General features: G+C 57.9%; 2 protein-coding genes across 49 annotated transcripts in view; one reads left to right on the plus strand and one right to left on the minus strand.

Annotated features, from left to right (window-relative positions):
• Window positions 1–129: 129 nt before the first annotated feature.
• On the plus strand, window positions 130–7,155 carry LOC104688773 (carbonic anhydrase 15-like). Its single transcript, XM_039561394.1, has 8 exons — window positions 130–473; window positions 2,043–2,078; window positions 4,055–4,225; window positions 4,430–4,590; window positions 5,240–5,332; window positions 5,621–5,687; window positions 5,859–6,025; window positions 6,695–7,155. Exons 1-8 carry the CDS (start codon window positions 407–409, stop codon window positions 6,911–6,913), a joined length of 981 nt encoding a protein of 326 aa, XP_039417328.1. The 5' UTR covers window positions 130–406; the 3' UTR covers window positions 6,914–7,155.
• A 9,146-nt stretch (window positions 7,156–16,301) lies between these two features.
• Window positions 16,302–20,071, minus strand: part of LOC120410843 (immunoglobulin lambda-1 light chain-like) — a 34,237-nt gene continuing 30,467 nt past the window's right edge. For 23 of the 48 annotated variants that reach the window (XM_039561110.1, XM_039561140.1, XM_039561115.1 and 20 more), the window contains 2 exons: window positions 18,329–18,366; window positions 16,302–16,792 (listed from right to left, as the gene is read on the minus strand). In XM_039561110.1, coding sequence (XP_039417044.1) covers window positions 16,473–16,792; window positions 18,329–18,366 — 358 coding nt within the window. In that variant the 3' untranslated portion in view covers window positions 16,302–16,472. Of the gene's footprint in view, window positions 16,793–18,328; window positions 18,368–20,071 lie in introns of all 48 variants that reach the window. The other 25 variants (XM_039561108.1, XM_039561145.1, XM_039561143.1 and 22 more) reach the window with 3 other exon arrangements.

The raw sequence follows: 20,071 nt of genomic DNA on the forward strand, positions 1-20,071 counted from the left end.
TGTAGTCCCACACACTGTGCGGGGGCGGGATGGGGCACTGCGGGGATGCTGCCGACCTCCAGCTTTGGGGATGGAGAGCGGGATGGTACCAGGCGGGGAGCGCAGCACCCGTGGGCTCCGCCAGCCCCCGCTCCCCGCCTGTCCCTGTCACGGCGGGCAGGGACCCGGTGGGTGCGGGGGGCTGGCCGGGGGCCGGGCTCTCCCTGCTCCCTCCTAGCAGCCGAGGAGTTAAAAACTCAGCCCGGGTGATGAATATGTAAGAGCAGAGCCCAGGCTGTAGCCGAGCATCTCCCGGGCTGCGGGCGCTGCCAGCGCTGCCGCCCGCCCCAGCCCAGCACCGGGCGCACTGCGGAGGGACGGGACGGGACGGGGCGGTGCGGGGATCCCCCCGTTGCCCCCCGCCGCCATGGGCCCCACCGGGCTCGGCATAACTTTCCTGACACTGCCCCTCGTCGTGAGAGCGGCCGCAGGAGGTGAGCTGCGCCCGGGGCGGCGGAGCCGGGGGTCCCGCGGGTGGAGAGGACGGGGGCGCGGGACTGGGGGGGCTGGGGGCGCCGCTTATTCCATTCCCTTCCCACGTGTCGAGGGGTGATGCGGGCTGAGGGGTTGGCAACAGGGACTGGGGGACCTAGTCTGTCCCAGGAGCCCTCTTCTGCCCTCCCAGCACCCCCTCCCCGCTGCCGGATGGCCCTGTGCACCGCCGGCCTCGGGGGCTCTCAGCCCGCCTGGGGCTGTCTGTGCTGGCAGGAGGTGGTCGGGCCAGGGCCCCCTTGGGACACTGGGGTCTTGGGCTTCAGCCCATCCGCCCCACAGACCCGCACCACCGGGAAACACCAATGAGGACGAAACCTCCGGGCAAACGGGCGCTGCCGTCCCGGGCCGAGGCGCTGGGCGCTCACCTGCTGCCGGGCCAGGCTGGGGCTGCCCAGTGCTACCTTGGCTCCTGCCGGAGGATGCTCGAGGGCTGGTGCGTGCAGGTCTGAGGATTTCCCAGGAGTTCGGCTTGCCCCTGGACCCCAAGATCCCTGCTCTAGGGACCGTCCGAGTCCTGCCTGCACTGTCCCGCTCCCCGTTCTCCTCTGGGGCTGGTGTCTCCCGTACCACTGTGAGACTTTGGATGCAGTGCGGCAGGCTGGGGCCTTGAGCAGCACAGGTGGAGGCAGGCAGGGCTGCCTTTATCCTGCTGGTCCGAGCGGCTGTGGCTGGCACGAGAGCGTGGCTCGGCTCGCCTGCAGCCTGGCCCGCTGGCACGGCCCCTCGGCCATCAGCGGGGACCGTTCACGTGGGCTGGCCCCGGGCAGCACCAGGTTGCTCTGTGCCTCCTGCCAGGAGCAGAGCGGGGAGCTGAGGAGGGAAGGGGTGCACTCCCCAGCTCCCTCTGCAGAGCTGATGGTCCTGGGTGGATGTGCAGACAGCAGAGCAGGAGCAGGGCGCCAGCTTTCTCGGCATCCCCTCGGTGTCCCTGCACCTGCTGTGCCAGCATTTGTCATCGAGCCTGTGGTACCCACAGCCACCCGAGCGCCGGTGGGAGTTCGGCAGCTCTGGCTGAGGTGGCCCTGAGTGACGGGACCAGCCACCATCGCTCGGGCCTGCCCACCGCCCGCCTGCTGCCGCTGCCAGCCCACCCGCGGGAGCCGCGGGGACACCGGGAAGGGCTGCGGCGGCTCCCCTCGGCTCCCGCTCGCCGCGGTGCTGGGGGCCGCAAGGCATCTGCTGTGGGGTGAGGGGATGCCTTGGCTCCCCAGGATGGGCAAGGGGGGATGGCCCACAAGAGCTGGGGAAGGAGCACAGTGAGCAGCGAGGTTTGGCTGCCTTGGAGCAGCGATACCGAGGGAGGTTTCCCTGTGGAGCGTCTGGGGGAGGCAGGGAGGGTGCGAAAACACTAGCACCAAAAATAACTGTGATGAACACAAGTGTTGGTGGGACCCCGGGCTGCACTGGGGGATGTCCTCATTGCTGGGGGGTTGGGCACGGCCGCAGGTGGGTTTGGGGAGGGGGTGCCTGTCTCCATCACCTGCCCTGAGCTTTCCTTTCTCCCGCAGGGCAGTGGTGTTACGACTCACAGGACCCCCAATGCGGTGAGTGGTGCCAAGTGTGGGGGTGCTGGGGCTGTGCAAGGCTCAGACCCTCGTGTCTCCCCACAGTGCCTGGCCAAGGGCACCTGGGCAGCATCAGCAAGGCCCGGGGGGAGCATGGCATGGAAAAGGGCAAACCCCCCATGTCACACCAACAGTGGGAATGGTTAGAGGAGCTTCACTTTTTTGTTGCTGCAGAGCTTCTTGGAGTGACTCAGTCCCATCCCTCACCTCAGCCAGGTCCGGGTGCTCCTGGGGCAGCACCAGCTTTCCTCCTTCCACCTGAAACAAATTAAGTCCAGCTTTTAAAATACGCTGTTAAAAACGCAGTGCAGTGCAGGCAGCAAGGGGGACTGGGGCCCAGGGGCCCGACTGAGGAGGGACAGCTCCCTTTGAGCAGGCAGCAGCCCTGCCTGGCTGGGGAGGGAAGCATGGCTGGGGGCACTTTGTCTCAAAACATACAAATACAAATTACAAATAGCTTGTAAAAGGTTAATTAAAGATCATCAAGCATTTAATCAGCTGTTACGGCCCAACTGTTTTATAGCTCTTGGGTTTACATGCCCTGTGGCTTGTGAGTGTGGATTGCCGGCTCCACTCATCCCTGTCGGAGTGAGGCTCGGTCTCACCCGGTTTAAGGTTGCCGGGCTGGCAGCGAGGGCAGGTTTTGGCAGGGGACAGGGGCCGGTGGGAAGCGGCTGAAGCAGCGTGGAGCCAGCAGTGTGCCCGCAGCAGAGCCGTGTGGAATGGCCCCTTAATGAAGGCACCTGGTAATCTGTGGGGCCACCCAGTTACACCGTACCAGGAACCTGGTGGGATGGTGGCACGGCCAGGCTGCAGCTCCCAGCGCTTCCAGGCAAAAAGTTGCCTGAAGTAATGAGAGGAGACCATAAAGGGTAAGGGCTGAGCCCAGGGGGCAGGAGGTGGAATACAGCCCACAGGTGTCTGTGGTTTGTCTGCCCAAGAGGAAGGTAAACATCAGAGCTGAACCAGGGGGCACTGCTGGGGGAACAGTTCCCCAAACCCTGGCTGTAGGCAAAGGCAGCCCAGCCATAATGTGTGTGTGAGAAGAGCCAACAGTGCCTGCTGGGATGTGCTGAGCTCCCCTGGGAATGGAGATGCCCTGGGAGGACAGGGCTGGAAACACTGAGGGAGCTCCTGTTCCCTGGCTGGACTGAGCCCAGATACCAGCAGTGCCCGGTGCTGACACCTCTAACCCGGGCTACACCAGGAGGAGTGGGGTGCTGTGGCAGCCACGCTGGACCAGTGACCATCAGGGTGGCTGGCTTGCTACATCCAACAGCTGTGGGCTGCAACAAGTGTTGCAAGAAGAGATGATGCCTGGGCAATGGGGACAAGCTATGTTTATGGGTTGGTTGTGTGGTCTGGCCGAGGTGGCAGCCATGGGGACCCTGCTCACAGCCCCCAGGCAGCACTGTGGGTTTGCAGGGGGTCCAGTCAGCTGCCAGCGCTGCCGTGTCCTCACCCAGCTCCTGCCACGGTGATCCCCCCACCCCAGGAGCTGCTGATGGGCATTGTGTGGTCACACTGGAACTGGTGTAGGATTTGCCCCAGGATGAGTTGTGTGGCCAAGTTGCACTGTCACCTGTCACAGCTGGACAGAACCAGCGCGAGTAGGTTAAACATGCTAAAACCCAGGAACGGGCAGAAGGGGCAGGGGAAAAAAGCCTGCCCTTCACCAGCGTCGATGTGGATGCTGCTGCCGGGATAAATATAGCCCCTGGCCCCTCGAGGAAATCCTGCTGAATTATGGATGAGGCTGCGACCAGCCCCTGCTCATCATTAGGAAGGAAACTTAGCTGGGCAGGGAGCAGTTCCCATGGGATGCAAGAGAGCACAGCTGAGCTGGCAGGGACAGGAGGGCTGGTTGGGGACAAAGCCACCCGTGGCCTTGTGTCCCCCCCGGGGGCAGTGGTGGCTCGGTGGCTGCCCGTGGTGCCCCTGTTCCTCCTCCACAGGGCCCAGCCACTGGAAGGAGCTGAAAGCCACATGCGGTGGCGACAAGCAGTCCCCTGTGAACATCGACAGGCGCCGGCTGCAGCGGGATGGTGGCCTCGGGGACATCCTCTTTGAGGGCTACGACCAGGCTCCCCCTGGCAAGTGGAGGCTGACGAACAACGGGCACACAGGTGCGTGCTGAAGCCGGGCACCTTCCCCTGCCCCAGTTCCCCAGTCACCATCCTGACTGGGGCTTGGCTCTGGTGCCACTCCCAGGTGCTCCAGGATCCCATGCAGGTTAATGTTAGTGCTGGGATGAAGCCAGGGAGAAGGAGCTGTGCCAGGGCTGTTCCCCATCCTAAGCCCCCCCTCACCCTGCCCTGCTGCCCTTGCAGTGATGCTGAGCCTGGCGAGTGAATCGGCCTCTGAGCACATCACCATCAGCGGCGGGGGCCTCCCCGGCAGGTACCGTGCGATCCAGCTCCACTTCCACTGGGGCAGCCCAGCCGGGAATGGTTCTGAGCACACCCTTGACGGGCGCCAGCTTCCCATGGAGGTAGGTGAGAAAAAGCCCTCATCACATTCTGGGTCGCCCTTGGTGTGGTGGGAAGGGGTGATGCTGGGACACCCCAAGGCTGTCATGCAGCAGGTGACTGAACTCTGGTGGGTTCAACTGTGCCCCTGCACAGGCACCTGGGTGGTGAAAAAGCAGCTGACGTGAGACTAGAGGTGTTTCTTTACCATGCATGGCCAAGCTGCCTCATCTGAGGCACTCAGCAGGCTTTGGGGGGCTCTGTGCCCTAATGGGATCACACACTGAGCTAGTGAATGCAAGTGAGAGCAAGCAGGAATGTGCTGTGCCAAGCACATCGGGATCCTTCTGGATGAAAGAGGCTCTGCTCCTCTAAAATATTCATTATCTGCCAGAGGAAAGCAGAATTTATGTTCTGTGTCTGGCACACCCCGGGACTGCTGTCCCCCTTTTGCACACCCTTCAAAGGATGCTTGCTTCGTTGGGGTGCTTTGATCCTCCGAACAGCCACCCCACAGAAGTGCCAGTGGGACCAGGAGGGCTTTACTGGGAGAGGTCGACTCAGTGTCCGGCCATCCCAAACTGGCTGGAAGGACCCCTAGCAGAATGTCCTGCTGCCAGGGTGTTGGCTGGGGGCAGTTGTCCACGCCTGGCTCCTCTGTGCTTTCCTCAGATGCACATCGTCCACATGAATGTCAAGTACCAGACACTGGCAGAGGCCAAGGGGCATCCCAATGGGCTGGCTGTCCTTGGCTTCTTCTTCCAGGTGGGTCTGCAGGGGCCCCCTAGAAACTGGGTGCTGGTGGTGCAGCCGGGGGAGCATTGTATGGGTGTCCTGAGGGAGCAGGAAGGGGCAGGAGGGCTGGGTCAAGGCCAGGAGAGGCTGGGGAACCCACTGACTGTGCAAGAGAGTGCTGGGAACCCTTCCCCACTGCTCTGCAACAATGTGAGGCAGGGCTGGCTCTGCCTGTGGTTGCTTGGCAGGACAGGATGACCCAGCTCTGCCCTGCCCAGGCCCTGCCTGACTTCAACCACTTATTCTCCCCGTACACAGGTCTCTGAAACCACTAACACCAACTATAACACCATCGTGGCGGGGCTCAGGAATGTCTCCCACGCTGGTGAGTCGCCTCCTCATCAGGGTGGGGCAGGAAAGGGGAGACCCTGGTGTGGGAGGGCAGGGGGACCTGCCAGACTGTGGGTTCATCTGGCTGAAGGGAAACTGATGGGAGCCCTGCTGTCCCCACACCCTCAGCAGAGCACAGGCTGAGTATCCCTGTCTTGGCCCACAGGGGACTCTGTGGATTTGGCCTCCACCTTCCGCCTGAGCACGCTGCTGCCGCGTGCCGGCCGGCTCTCCGGCTACTACCGCTACCAGGGCTCCCTCACCACCCCCGACTGCAGCGAGGCTGTCGTCTGGACTGTTTTCGAGGAGCCAGTGGAAATTGGCCAGGAGCAGGTACTGGCATGTACAGCCCCAGCACACAAAAGGCTGGATCCCCAGGGTGACCTCTCTCCTTGTCCTTCCTGACCCTTGAGCAAGAGCACAGGGAAAGTCATCTCTATAATAATGCTCCTGGCAACTTGGCAATTAATTAATTTTATGAAGGTTAAGCAATGGAGACGTGGCCACCTGCCAGTGGGAAGAAATCCCATCCATACTGCTCTCCTACCCAGCCTTGGCATTCAGAAAGAGAAATAGGAGTGCATCTGTTGAAGCTCAGTAGAGGCTCCAAGGAGATGGATGGATGGATGGATGGATGGATGGATGGATGGATAGATGGATGGAAGGAAGGAATTCTCCTCTGCTGCCCAAGCATCTTAGTAGATGTGTTTTCTTGAGGAAGTCATGGGCCAGCCACTCTATAAGTGCTCGCTGTTGGCAAAAAACCACAATTAGCTCCTTTAAAACTCAAGACCTGATCCTTGTAAGGACCTGCCTCTGTGCCTACCTGTGGGTCTGGCTTCAGAAGAGCGGTGGGGGTGGTGGGAGAACACCCACTGCTGTGGGGCCATGCCATGGGTCCTGTGCCCCTGGCAACAGGGCAGTATGAGGGGGGCTTGCAGTGGGCAGGGGTTCGGGGTGCCTGGCAATCCAGCTGCTCATCCTCCCTCTCTCCCTGTGCAGCTGAAAGCATTCGTCAGCACTCTCCACTTCCCACTCGAGGGATCCATGCTCCTAAAGATGATCAACAACTTCCGCCCGCCGCAGCCCCTCCGCAGCCGGAAGATCTTTGCCTCCCGGGGGGCCACAGCCAGAGGTGGGTCCCTGCACGGGGGCCACCACCAGCTCCTCTCGCCTCTGCTCCTCCTGGCCTTGCTCAGCCTCTTCTTGCCAGCCCCGTAGGGTCTGGCCCTGCTGCAGGGGAGATGGAGGCGACGCATCTTGTTCATGGGAAATGGGAAAACACAAAAAAAAAAAGCACGTTGAAACCTTGGCTGGGCGAAGATTTTGTGAACCTGCATCTCTGCAGAGGTGAATCTCTGCAAGCCTGGAGCTACCCTGGGATGCCCCTGTAGATGGGCAGTGGGAGCTGCTGAGAGGGGGATGCTGTAGAGGCTGGAATAAAGCCAAGGTCCTCGCCAGTGGCTGTGGTTTGCTGCCTCTTTGTTGCTGGCTCTGTGTCCCTTCGACATCTGGGGCAGGTGCTCGTGGGGCACCGTGGGGTCAGTGGGCAGGGAGCTGGGGGTGGTGTCTGGGTGGCATTCCGGGCTGTCCCCTGCGTGGTGGCGCAGGCGGGCAGGAGAGAGCCAAATCCCGGCCCTGGCTCACGATCCATGCGGTCCCTGTGCTGCAGACGCTGCCCCGTCGCTTTCCCCAGGGCTGGGGCTGGCTGTTGGAGGGATGGGGGCGTCACTGGGAACACGGCACCTGCAGTGCGCTTGTGCAGGACACAGGGATCTTTCCACGGAGCTCATTTTGTGCTGGCAGGAATAACTGCAGCTGCCGGCGCTGCCGGGGCAGGGCTGCGTGGGGGGGGGGGTGGTTCATAATTAATGTGCTGGAGCTCCAGGCATGTTCCCATCTTCTCCTGAATTATGGGTGAAGAGCACAGACCATTATCTGGGAGAAGAGCGGGGCAGGGTGAGGTTTTTCATCATTTCTGGAGGGAACCACTGCCAGTGCAGGGCTCGAGCCCCCAGCCCCGGCGGTGGCCGTAGCACCCGTGGGTGCGGGGGTCCTGAGCATCCCCCTGGGGTGAAGCCCTCGCTGCAAGGAGCTCTCCGTGCGTGGAGGGCCCCCGTCGCAGACCCGCCGACAGCCAGGCCGGAGGGATGTGATCCCCCGGAGCTCAGGGCTGGAGCCGCGGGACAAGGGGACACGGGGACACGCCGGACACGGGGACATGGGGACACGGGGACACGGGGACACGGGGACACGGGGACACGCCGGACACGGGGACATGGGGACACGGGGACACGGGGACACGGGGACACGGGGACATGGGGACACGGGGACATGGGGACATGGGGACACGGGGACACGCGGGACACGGGGACATGGGGACACGGGGACACGGGGACACGGGGACATGGGGACATGGGGACACGGGGACACGAGGGACACGGGGACATGGGGACACGGGGACATGGGGACACGCCGGACACGCGGGGGCGCCGCGAGCACGCGCACGGAGAGCCGCCCGCAGCGGCCGGGCCGCCGCCAGGGGGCGCCCTCCGCACGCCCCGCCACCGCCGCCCGCGCCCCGCGTCCCTCTGTCCCCATCCCCATCCCTCTGTCCCCATCCACATCCCTCTGTCCCCATCCCCATCCCTCTGTCCCCACCCCTCTGTCCCCATCCCCATCCCTCTGTCCCCATCCCCATCCCCATCCCCGCCGCCCGCGCCCCGTGTCCCTCTCTCCCCATCCCTGACACTGCCACCCGTGCTCCGTATCCCTCTCTCCCCGTCCCCATCCCTGCCGCCCGTGCCGTTGTCCCTCTGTCCCCATCCCTGACACTGCCACCTGGGTCCCGTTTCCCTCTGTCCCTTGTTCTTGTGCCCCCGTCTCTGCCACTGCCACCTCTGTCCTGCTGTCCCTGTTCCCCGTGTTCTTGGGGCCCTTTCCTTTGTATCCTTGGGCCCCTGTCCCCTGTGTCCTGTGTCCCTATCCCCTCATGTCCTCACTCACTTTTCTCCTCTGCCCCGTTCCCTATGTTCTTGTCCCCTTTGTCCTCATGCCACTGTTTCCATGTCACTGTCACCCCTGTCCTCCTGCCCCTGTGTCCCATATTCTCCTGCTGCTGTCCCTTGTGTCCTCATACCACTCTTCCTTGTGTCGCCATGCCCCTGGCCCCTGTATCTCCTGTGCCACTGGCTTCCATGGCCTCTTGCCAGTATTCCCCACATCCCGATGCCATTGTGCCTTGTATCTTCATGTCCCTAGCCTCAGTGTTCCCATGCTCCCTGTGCCCTACCACCCCCCTACTTTGCCCTCTCTTCCTGCCATGTCCCATCATGTCCCCTCCTGTGTCCCCTGCCCCTCCATGTTCTCATGTCCTCCATGCTGTCTGTGCCCCCATGTCCATTTGTGTCCCACCATTTCCAGCTGCACTGCCCAGCTCCAGCCTCTTGTGCCCAAAGGCCGCAGGGCAGCTGCCCCACAGACATGCCCAGGTCCAGCCCAGGCAGGGCCCAGCCCCAGCTGGTGGGAACAGAGTGTTACAGTGGGGATTACAGAGGGCCCAGTTTGCTGTGGTGAGCCCCACGTGGCTGCAGGCCCCCAGTCCACTCCAGCACCAGGCCAGGGTGTGAGAGGCCCCAGGCAGTGGGACCAGGTGCCTGCCCAGGGGGGACCATGGAGGGCACAGGCTGTGGATCCCAAAGGCATTGGGAACCAAAATGTTGGGCAGTAGCTCTGGGAGCAGGCACCCCATAGGGTCCTCATCACCTGGGGGACCTATCCTGGCTGGCTGTGCTGTCCCCAGCAGAGGATGGTAGTGGCACCAGGCAGGGTCTGCCAGCAGAGACCATACAGCTGCACACCAGAACCACCCCAAAGGCTCAGCACACTGGGCAGCCCTGCTGGGACCCAAAATCTGGGGAGGTGCTGTGCCTCTGCTGGGAATGCTGGGCTTCCTGGGAAAGAACATGGGAATGCACCCCCCTCCCATGAGCCACTGCTGAATGGGGGCCAAAAGCCAGCTTTTCCCGCTCTCGCCCTGCCCGCTGCACGGCAGCGATGCTCGGGGTGCCACGTGCTGGAAAGTTTGTGCCAAGGCAATGGAGCATGGCGAGGCCAGGGCTATTCCTGGCTCCCAGCTGGTGTTTGGCCGAAGCGGGCTCTTGGTTTTGGCGGGCTCTCGGTTTTGGCGGGCTGTAATTTTAGCAAGGGCTATTTCCAAGCCGCGGGACTGCGGTCAAAACAGCTGCCTGTGAGTGCCTGGCTCACCTGGGGGCTGTGATGCGCATCCACACCCCCTGCTCAGAGCCAGCCCGGGGGGTCCCGCCAAAAGTGCCCAAAACATGGCAGGAATGTTTAAACCTGGTGTTTTTCCCCACAGTGGCTGCAGAGGAAGGGGAACGGCTGTGGCTCTGGCGCAGGGCTGGCAGCATGTGCACAGGGTGGGGAGCTGTCGGTGAGGGTGTCACTGGCTGGGGTAGGATCCCAGAAACCTTATGGCTGGAAAAGCTGTCTAAGGTCATACTGACACTGCCAGGTCCAGCTATGTCCCTAAACACCACATCCACGGGGTGCAGGCTCCCGCCCCACAGTGCACCCCATGTTCCCCTCCACTCTCCCTCACGCTGTCTGCTCTGCCCACGCTGGCTGTGGAGAGGGAAAAAGGCAAATCTGGCTAAAAGTCCTCCCTAACTGGGTGAGCCAAATGCTTCTGGTCCCTCCTGAGGGCCTGGTGAGGACCCCGGTAGCCACCCCCACCACACCTCTCAGCCACCACTGCCACTGCCTTGCTGTCACCAAGCCACTAACGTTCTTAACACGAAATTTCTTAACATTAAACTGAAAAGTCCCACCCAGGGAGTCTTAACAAAGTCTGCAATTCAATGACCACATTTCTCCAGATGGGGAGCACCAGCCCTGCAATCAAATCTTTCTCTATCAGCATACCTGACTGGGGATCAGCAGCTGTTTACCTCAAATATGAGAGAAAACAAGGGTTTGCTGAGTGCCCAGACCAGGCTCAGGCTCTGCTGGGGGTTGTTTTTTATTACCACAATAAACTTGAGATGATAAATATTTTGAAGCAGCTGAAAGGTGTTTATTTTTGAGTTGGTTCAGCTTGTTTACAATCTGCTTACAAGCCCGGGCACTTCTCTTTGAGGCTGTTTACTGGGCTCTCCCCCAGGCTCTGGTGGGGTTTCATACACGTCTAAATAACCCCCAGCAAGGGGGTACCTTCCTGCCAGCTGTGTGCCCTGGCAGTTGCTGTTTTGACACAGTTATGCAAATGATTGCTCTCGTCTTCACAAATGGGTTTGACTGCTTGGGTTGTGTTTTCGACTACACCAGCCTCAAACATTTATTTATTTCATGTAATTCTCTTTCAATTGCAGGGCAATAAACCTTGGTCTCATGCTCTCTGGCTGTCTCCAGCTTTGACCCAGCCCTTTGACCCAGGGCTGCACAGGGGTGTTTGATACAATTTAGTCGTTCATTACTTGTATTTTACAATTTATATCTTGTATTTCATTAATTTATAACATATATTTTATTAATTTATAACCTGTGTTTTATTTCCCAGACTTGGGGAAACCTGCCCCATATTTTGTGAACCTGGAGGCTGCCCCTGTACCCTGCAACAGCTCGGACTGAGGGATGACCCCAGTGAAGGGGCTGCCTTGGCAGCAGGGAGGGACTGATCAGTTTATTTCAGTAAATGAGACAGTAAATTCGGGGTGACCTGACAGCAGGGTAGCAGCAGGAGGCTGGCCAGCCTGGTCCCCCTGTGTCAGTGGCACAGGGACACAAGGCCACAATGCGAGCAGTGTCAGGTCTTCCCTGGCCTCAAAGCCCACAGGTGCGGGGTCAGTGGTGCCCAGCCAGGGGCTGGATGCACCGGGATCACTGGAGGGGGGTGTCTGTGTCCGTGTCTGCACATATGTGTGCAGTGTGTGCGCACACACGCGCGTGTGCATGTGTGCAGCAGCTGGGACATCCCATACCACGGCAGGGACCACCCTGTCAGGCAAGACCCCACTGGGCGCCCTGTCAGGGACCCTTCAGGGGACAGGAAGGGTGACCCCGGCCTGGGGACACCACCCTGCCATGGCACAGAGTCCCACCAGCCTTGGCACCAGCCCCCGGTGGGTCCCTGGTCCAGCACCACCACCCAGCCCACCAATTTTGGGCAGCACCATGCCACCCCAAGACCCCCCAGTCTCAGGGGCTGGTGTCCCCACAAGGTGATGACCCCCCAAAGTGAGAGCCCAGTGAGCTGGTGCACAGAGCTGGCACCATCTCAGGGCTGAGCCGACTCAGGCTTGGCCGCGTGGCGCTCACTTGCCTTCACACGTCAGCACCCACTGGAGACAGTTTCGCTTCCTTTTTTGGGGCGGCCTTTCGAATTTCTGATTGGGGACTGTAGTGGGTGAGGAGTAAATTTAGCCAGGGGATGTCCCACGGCCGCACAGCTGCACGGTGGGGCTGGCTGGGGGAAAACAGGGGGCTAGTGCTGGCGTGGCACAATCTGGGCTCTGCATGGCCTTTCCCCAAGTCCTTCAGAGAAGATGGCTACGTGAGCGGGGGGATGTCAGGATGGGGTGCAGGAACCAGCGGCTGCCCCTCCAGGTGCTCAGGGGCTGCACCCCCTGGCTCAGCCAGAGGCCACGGGTGTCACCCGGGCTTGGCACAGACTTAGCACCAAAGTGAGGGGACTTGTGCCATCCACTGCTGCCCCCGGTGGGTCTGGCTCTGCCGCACTCCCCCCAGCCCGGGATGGGGCTATTCTGGGCCCCTGCTCTTGCTTTCGAGTTTCAGCCCTGCTGCCTCCAGGAATGCGGCTGTTTGTGAGGCCACAGCTGCGCTGGGGCCAGGCGGGGCCGTCCCCTCCCCTCGGGCTGTGCCACGCCGCCCGTGGCTCTCCAGACGAGGTGTTTCATCAGCTCCAGGTGCACTCGCTCCGCTCCTGCCACGTCCTCACAAAGAGAGACCCCACCTCCTCCTGGCACGAGGCGTTGGGGCTTGCCTGGCCTGGGGAAATCACCCAGTGATGTACAATAATAAAAAACAAGTCAGGGCTGCTTTTTGGGGACAAATGTGGCCAAAGGTGGTGGTCATGGAGGAGACCCAGGGAGGGTTTGGGGAGCAGAGCAGAGCTTTGGGCTCGAGGTTTGTGGCAGTGGTTTGGGGATGAGGGCTGCAAGAGCTCCTGTAGTCCCACACTCCTTTGCCTTCATTCCTGCATCCCTCACTCTGTTCTCAGCTGTGCGGCTCCTCCGAGCCCAAGGTGTCCAGACCCCCAGGGTTTATCAAATGCCCCCTCAAAGCCTTGTTAAGCCCCCACCTGGGAGCCTCAGCCTGGGAAATCAGCTCTCACCAAGCCCCAACCCTCCCTAGGATCCACTGCTTCTCTTTGCAGCTAATTAAAGCCCTCCTGAAGCATCTCATTTACTAAATTAGATCCCCCTCATTTCAAAATTACTGGCAAGTGGGTAAAATGAGAAAATAAATGACTGTTAAAATTGCAGTGCAGGAGCCGGCAGAGTAAGAGCAGGAGCTGCAGCTGAGGCGGGGAGGGAGGTTTCAGTTCTGCTCAGCATATTTGCTCCCCAGATACCCCCAACGAGGGTGGTGGAGGAGTGGATCCAGATTGCTCTTCCCAGACACTGCTTCCCTCCCTGCCAGGGGATGGATCAGGCCCTCCATCCCTCTGTGATTCCCAGCTGAGGCTCTCCAGCCCTGTTGAAGGCTTGTTAAGGGTAAAACTCTGGCTGGGAATTTGCCAAGTTGGCAGCAGGGGAGGATGGGAGCCCTGGAGGGGCCAGGGCCACTGATCTATAATTAATCAGGTTTTTTTCTTGACAGTCATTTCTTATGGAAAAGATGTAGCAAAATCTTTTAATCAATAATTAGTGAGGTTTCCTGCCCCCTGAGTCAGAGATGTGCCTGTGCTCTGCCCACACAGACCTGAGCTGAAGCGAGACCCCAGCCCATGCCCCAAACACCCCATGAAAAGCTGGGGCCGGTGTTCTGTGACCAAGGAATGGGCTTTACTCCAGAAATGTCAAGATGAATCTCAGGATCTGTGGAAAACATTGCCCTGCCAGCCTCCTCCATTGCCTGCCCCCCCCCCCCCCCCCCCGAAATGAGGCATTTCTCAGGGTAAAATCTGGCATCACAGCTGGGATGGTGGTACTGTGTTACCTGTCATTCACTCCAGCCTCAGCCACTGCTGAGGTGATTTAATAACTGCTGGAATTGATAATTATTGAGCCTTGATATTTCCAGTGGAAAAGAAGTGAACATCCTTCCTGGCAGCAGGTCTCGGTCCTTGGGGCATTTCTGGCTGGCAGAGTCCCTGGCAGCAGCTCTCCTGGAAGCACCACAAGGCTGGGGATGAAATGCCAAAGGCAGGGGTTTGCCAGGGAATAACCTTGCTTGGGCAAGGAAGGCGATCACTGGCAGTGTGGAGGAGCTGCTGCCATCTCTGGGCTCACATTCTCCATCAGTGAGCTGGGATGGATGGATGGATGGATGGATGTGGCTGTGCTGCAGGGACCCTCAACTCCAGGACCATCTACCACAGCCCAGTAGCCCCCAGTAGCCAGCCCTGCACCTCTGCCACAGCGGGCTCTCTCTGCTCAGGAAACTGTGTTAAAGAAGCTTGTCTTGAAATGAAGTGGGACAGATCCCTCCATCACCGGCCCTTCCTTCTTTTCCCTGAGCATCCTGCTGCTGGCTCCTTCCTTGAGGCCAGCAATAGCCATGGGGTTTTCTCTGTAGTGGTGGAACTTTGGATTTCCTGGGAAAACCATGAGCTTGTCACCCCACACATGGGAAGGGACATGGTGACTGTCCCCATCAGCCTGGTCCCCTGCACAGGGTGATGGGAAGAGGGTTTGCCCTGTGCATGGGGCTGTTCCACGGCAAGGCCTCATCTGCCCAGCTGAGGAGGAGGATAAAGAGGGATTAAAGGCAATGAAGTTGCTTTGGAGCATGAGGTGCCTTTTGGCAGCTCAGGTGGGGTCAGGGCCTGCTGCTAGCTCCCTGACAAAAAGCAGATGGGGACTGTGCTCTCATATCAATACAGGCTGGAGCATGAGGGAATTGACAACAGTCCTGCTGTAAAGCGTTTGAGGGAATCAGTGGATAATGACCTGGCAATGTGCACCTGCAGCGCAAAAAGTCAAATGGGTCCTGGGCTGCATCAAAACCAACAAGGGCAGCAGGTTGAGGAAGGGGGTTCTCCCCCTCTATTCCACTCTGGTGAGGCCCCAGCTGCAGTGCTGTGTCCAGCTCTGGATCCCACAACATAAAAAGGATATGGACCTCTTTGGGTTAGTCTAGAGGAAGCCACAAAGATTTCAGAGCACTGGAACACCTCTGCCATGAGGAAAAGCTGGGAGAGTTGGGGCTGTTCAGCCTGGAGAGGAGAAGGCTCTGGCAAAACCTTATAGCAGCCTTTTTGGACTTGAAGGGGGCTTACAGGAAAGAAGAATACAGACTTTTTATCAGGCTCTGATGCAATAGGATAAGAAATAATGTTTCTTTACTAAAGAAGGGTCAATTTAGGATAGATAAAATTATGAAATTTTTTACTGTGAGAATGGTGAGGTGTTGACACAGGTAGCTGAGGGAAGCTGTGGATGTCCCATCCCTGGAAACATTCAAGGTCAGGCTGAAAGGGGCTCTGAGCAACTTGATCTGTTGATGTCCCTGTTGATGTCCCTCATTTCAGGGAGCTTGGATGGGATGACTTTTAAAGGTCCCTTCCAGCCCAACCCATTCTAGGGTTCTATGATTCTGTGTCCCCAGAAGACACTTGCAGGGACATGTGGCAACCCAAAGCCTGGTGGTGCAAGGCACTCCACTGGCACAGCCTGGTGGGGGGCGTGGGGGGGCCATCCCCCCCTTTCCCAAGAGGCTGGTGTGGGACACCTCCCCCAGAACTGCACACAGCGTGGCTGGGTGCTCGCAGCCCCTGTCCCTGGTGTGGCTTCAGGCTGCCCTGATGGGGTGACAGCAGCAGAGCACTGGTGCTTTCAGTACAGCCATGGCTGTCAGCCCTTCCATGGGCAGGGCTGCAGGGAAACTTCCCCAGGGCTGTGCTGGGGATGGGGACAGGGCGTGTGACGTGCAGGAGCCTGTGTTGCTGTGGCACAGGGTGTGATGGACAGATTGGTGCTTGTGCTTAACTGGCAGCTGCACCAGGACCCCCATTTCTAGGAAGCAGGGGGGTGAGTGAGAAATGGGGACAGAGCCAGGCCTGGCGGCAAAGGGACATGGCTGGCCATGCCTCTGCCACAGGCCACATGTGCCTGCAAGGCACCGGGCGCCCAGAGGCCAACGAGCAAGGGTCGAGGATGGCACAGCCGGGGCCACGTGTTCAATGAGCGCATGAGGTTCCCCAGGCTGCTCATTCCCTGGTCTTGGCAGCGCCAGGGGGTTTCATTGGGCCCCCCAGAGTTGAGCAAAAGCTTCACAGAGCCCCTGCAATATGAGTGTGTGTGTACACGTGTATATGTTCCCATCCCACCCTCCATAGTGGTGCCACTGGGCTGGGGCCAGGCAGAGCGTGGGGAGCGGGCGCGTTGGAAGGACACAGAGACAGGGATGCTGAGCCAGCGCTAGTTCAGTGTCGGTGTTTATTTGTGTGACACTCAGAGTGGGGAGACAGGAGCAGGGGACGGGGGGACATGGGCAGAGACATCTGCAGCGGGGGAGCCGCTGTTCCCAGAAGTGGGGAGGAGGGAGGGAGCCAGCAAGGGCTGGCAGGGCGGGGTTATTAGCACTCGGATCTTTTCACGGTCTTCTCCACATTTCCAGCCTCGTGCCTGACCTTGCACGAGACAGAATTGTAACTCTGCCACTTGCTGGCGTCCAGCGACAGGTAGCTGCTGGCCATGTACTGGTTGTTGCTCTGCCGCTGGGGCTGACTGGTCTCCACACCACTGGTGATGGTGCTGCCATCAGCCACCCATTCCACTGTCACGGAGCGCGGGTAGAAGTCCTCCATCAGACACACCAGGGTGGCTTTGCCCAGGGACGTCATCTCCTCAGAGGATGGCGCGAAGAGGTGGACGGTGGGAGCGGCCTTGGGCTGGCCTGCGAGGGACGAGAGTGGTGCGGGGTCAGAGAGGGCCCTGTCCCCTACCACAGCCCCTGCCTGCTCTGCTGGCACTACCCAGAAACTCCCCACTTTCCCCGCAGTCAAGAGCCTAAAATGCATAACTGTAATGTATTTAAATTTGGGATATATGTGTGTATATATATATATATATATATATAAAAATATATATAAAATATGTGCATATATGTGTAATATACATATACATACATCTCATATATACTTGTATATATGTTTTATATACAGTATATATACATACACACGCATATACGTATTACATATTATAGATACATACAGCTAATATACATAATACATATAAAGTGCACAATATACATACTTATGTAGTCCATATCATGTGAATAGATGTATAATTCTATAAAATGCATTTAACATGAATATTTATACATTTCTATAGCTCATATATATAAAAAGACATTTATATATATATATATATATATATCCCTAAATCTCAAATTTTTTGCCTTAAAGCCATTTCTCTCCTTTTACAAGGCAATTTTTAAAAATATACCCCAAGATTTCACAGACAAACCCTCCTGTTTTCTGCCCAGTTCTGCTTTCAGACATTTCCTGACTTGTCTCTGAAAAACTACCACTAAAAATCACCCAAAGGAAGAACAGAAAAAAGATATTTGGTCTTTCTGAGGTGGTTCTGCTGCCTTCTCCAATGTGCACTGTCTCTATTTCTATCTTCACCTCTTTTTTTATCTCTATCTCCATTCAAAAACCAGGATGACTCCATCATTAAATACTTTCTGATGAAGAAATGGTCAAAGAACATTTTTTCTCGATCTTAGCCCTGAGTAATTTGGTTCAAATTGGGATTTCTGGCCAAATTCTTTTAAAAATTACAGACAAAGACAGACAAATGGCATTTCTGGCAGCATTTTCAGCACAATAATCTCCATTTTTGACACTTCTTACCTGGATGACGGGTTCTTCAAGATACCCCTGGAATCTTTTATCTAAGATTCCAGGGACATGCTTTTTTAATGTGAAGTCAGGGGTGGCTGTGGGCTGCTCACAGCCAAGGACAGGCTGTCCTTTCATGGCGCCTGCACCCTTGGCCATGGGATCCCGCAGAAGCATCCCTGCCCCTCACCAGGGGTGACAGACTTAGTCCTCAGGACTAAGAGTTGAGGACTTAACTTACTTAGACTGACAAATTTCTTTGACAAAGACAAAAATCACCTCTTTTACAGACCTAAAACTGAGTTTCCTTCCCCCTGAAACCTCAGACACATTTCCTGGACAAATTTGAAGACTTTTTGACTGAGAAAATACCCCCCAATCCTCAGTGGCGCGCACAGAGTCGTCAGAGTCCGCAGGGACGAGACAGAGCCCCCAGCGCCGGGCTTAGTGCCTGGCCCCGAACGGGTGGCAGACCCCAGCCCGGCGCCAAGTCCGAGAAAAAACACCCCAAATCACCAAAAATCGACAAAATGTCAAAATTCCGCGGTGGGGAAGGAAAGACCGAGGGGAAGTCGGCGACTCACCTAGGACGGTCAACGTCGTCCCGGCCCCGAATACACCACACAGTGACACAGGGCCACACAAAAACCTCCTGCCTCATGGCAGAGCAATCCTGGGCCCCATGGATGTGGCAGGATGGAGAGGATGGTCTGGAAATATCCCAATGGATGCAGTGGAATGAAGGTGATGGGATGGAGATGTCCCGATGGACACAGCAGGATGGAGGTGTGGGCACAGCTGTATCTGTGGGGTTTTGGTCCTGGCTCGGCTCTCAGTGCAGCTCCCACCACCAGCAAAGGAGCTAATAGCTGAAGGTCTCTTCAGGCAACTTATTTTTATTAATATTTACCCTAAAAATATGAAAAGGCAAAAAGCAGAGATGCCTACATAGAGCTGTGATAGCCAAGGAAGGGGTGAGCCAGAATCAGTTTCAGCTAAAACCAGTAAACTTCAAATTTCCCTGTAAAGGCTTGGCTGCTGCTTTGAAAAGCATTTTCCCAGTGTGGTGCCAATCCCACAGATTGGCAGATTCAGTGCTCAGCTTGGACCACTGAATGCCAACAGCACCAACGTAAATTGAACCCCCAGATATTCACACGGTGTGGTTTGTGCAAGTGGTTATAGAAAGAAGCAGAGTCAGTGAACTTTCTGAGTCACAGGAACTATATAAATAGCTCACTACAAAACAGGTGACACTGAAGATTTTGTGGTTTGAGACACTTTCTCTTTCAGAGGTTTGCTTTGCCTCTGGGAAAGTTTATGCTTTGGTGCAAAGCCAGAAACTATCCAAAAAAGAAAAAAATCACTGAAATTGTCTATGCAAAGAATTTGGCTGAGCCAGTGCCCTCTATTGTGGATGATCATTTTCTGAGCATTTCTCAGGCTTCAATGAGGTTTCAGTTTCATTTTCTGGGAGGACAAAACAGGGGGACTCTTCTATCCTGCTCTTATCCTTGGGGAGAGGCATGGAGGAGCACAGAGGCTGTGCTGGATGCAGCAGGGTGTTGCTGAAGTAGCTTTTGGCATTGCCATCAGAGCAGAAGACCTTGACAGTCTCTCCCACGTTGGCTGGCACCACAGATGGCTGACTCAACGATGCAGCCTGGACCAGGGAATGTGGAGAGGGTGAGGGGAAAAAAGGGAGTCAGTCAGTGTCCCAGAACAGCCCTCTCTGAGCTGCAGGACAGAGCTCCTGTGCCAGAAGGTCCTGATGGAACAGAGGGATCTCTGCCCCAGACTGAGCCCAAGGCCTGAGCCCAAGGCCAGGACCCCATGAGGAGACCTGGCCGAGCAAGAGGCTGTGGCTGGCAGGAGCATGAGGTGATGGGGCTGATGACAAAGCAATGCCAGGCACTGCACAGCAGCAGGGTCACCTCCTGCACAGCATGGGGCAAGCAGGAGGCCATTCACAGCCAATGGCCATGGAGTGGGGACACAAAGCTGCCTCAAGCCCACAGCTCTGCTCAGCCCTGAGAGAGAGGGCACAGAGGGTCCATCTCTACCTCCTCTGTTTCCAGAGAGCTGAGCCCCCTGCAGTGATGGTCCAGGAGCTCCTGGCACAGCTGGGCTGGGTGCTGGGCAGGCAGGCAGCTGGCAGGGCCCTGGGCACCAGCCAGGGAGATCAGGAGTAGCTCTGGAGCACAGGGCAGGGACAGGGCTGCTGGGAGGTCATCCCGGCACTTCTTTATTGAGGGTGTGGGCAAACGCTGGACAGGCTTCCTAGAGAGCTAGATGATATCCCAGGCCTGCAAGTGTTACACAGGCAC

The sequence above is a fragment of the Corvus cornix genome, chromosome 15, assembly GCF_000738735.6.
Source record: "Corvus cornix cornix isolate S_Up_H32 chromosome 15, ASM73873v5, whole genome shotgun sequence".
NCBI lineage: Eukaryota > Metazoa > Chordata > Aves > Passeriformes > Corvidae > Corvus > Corvus cornix.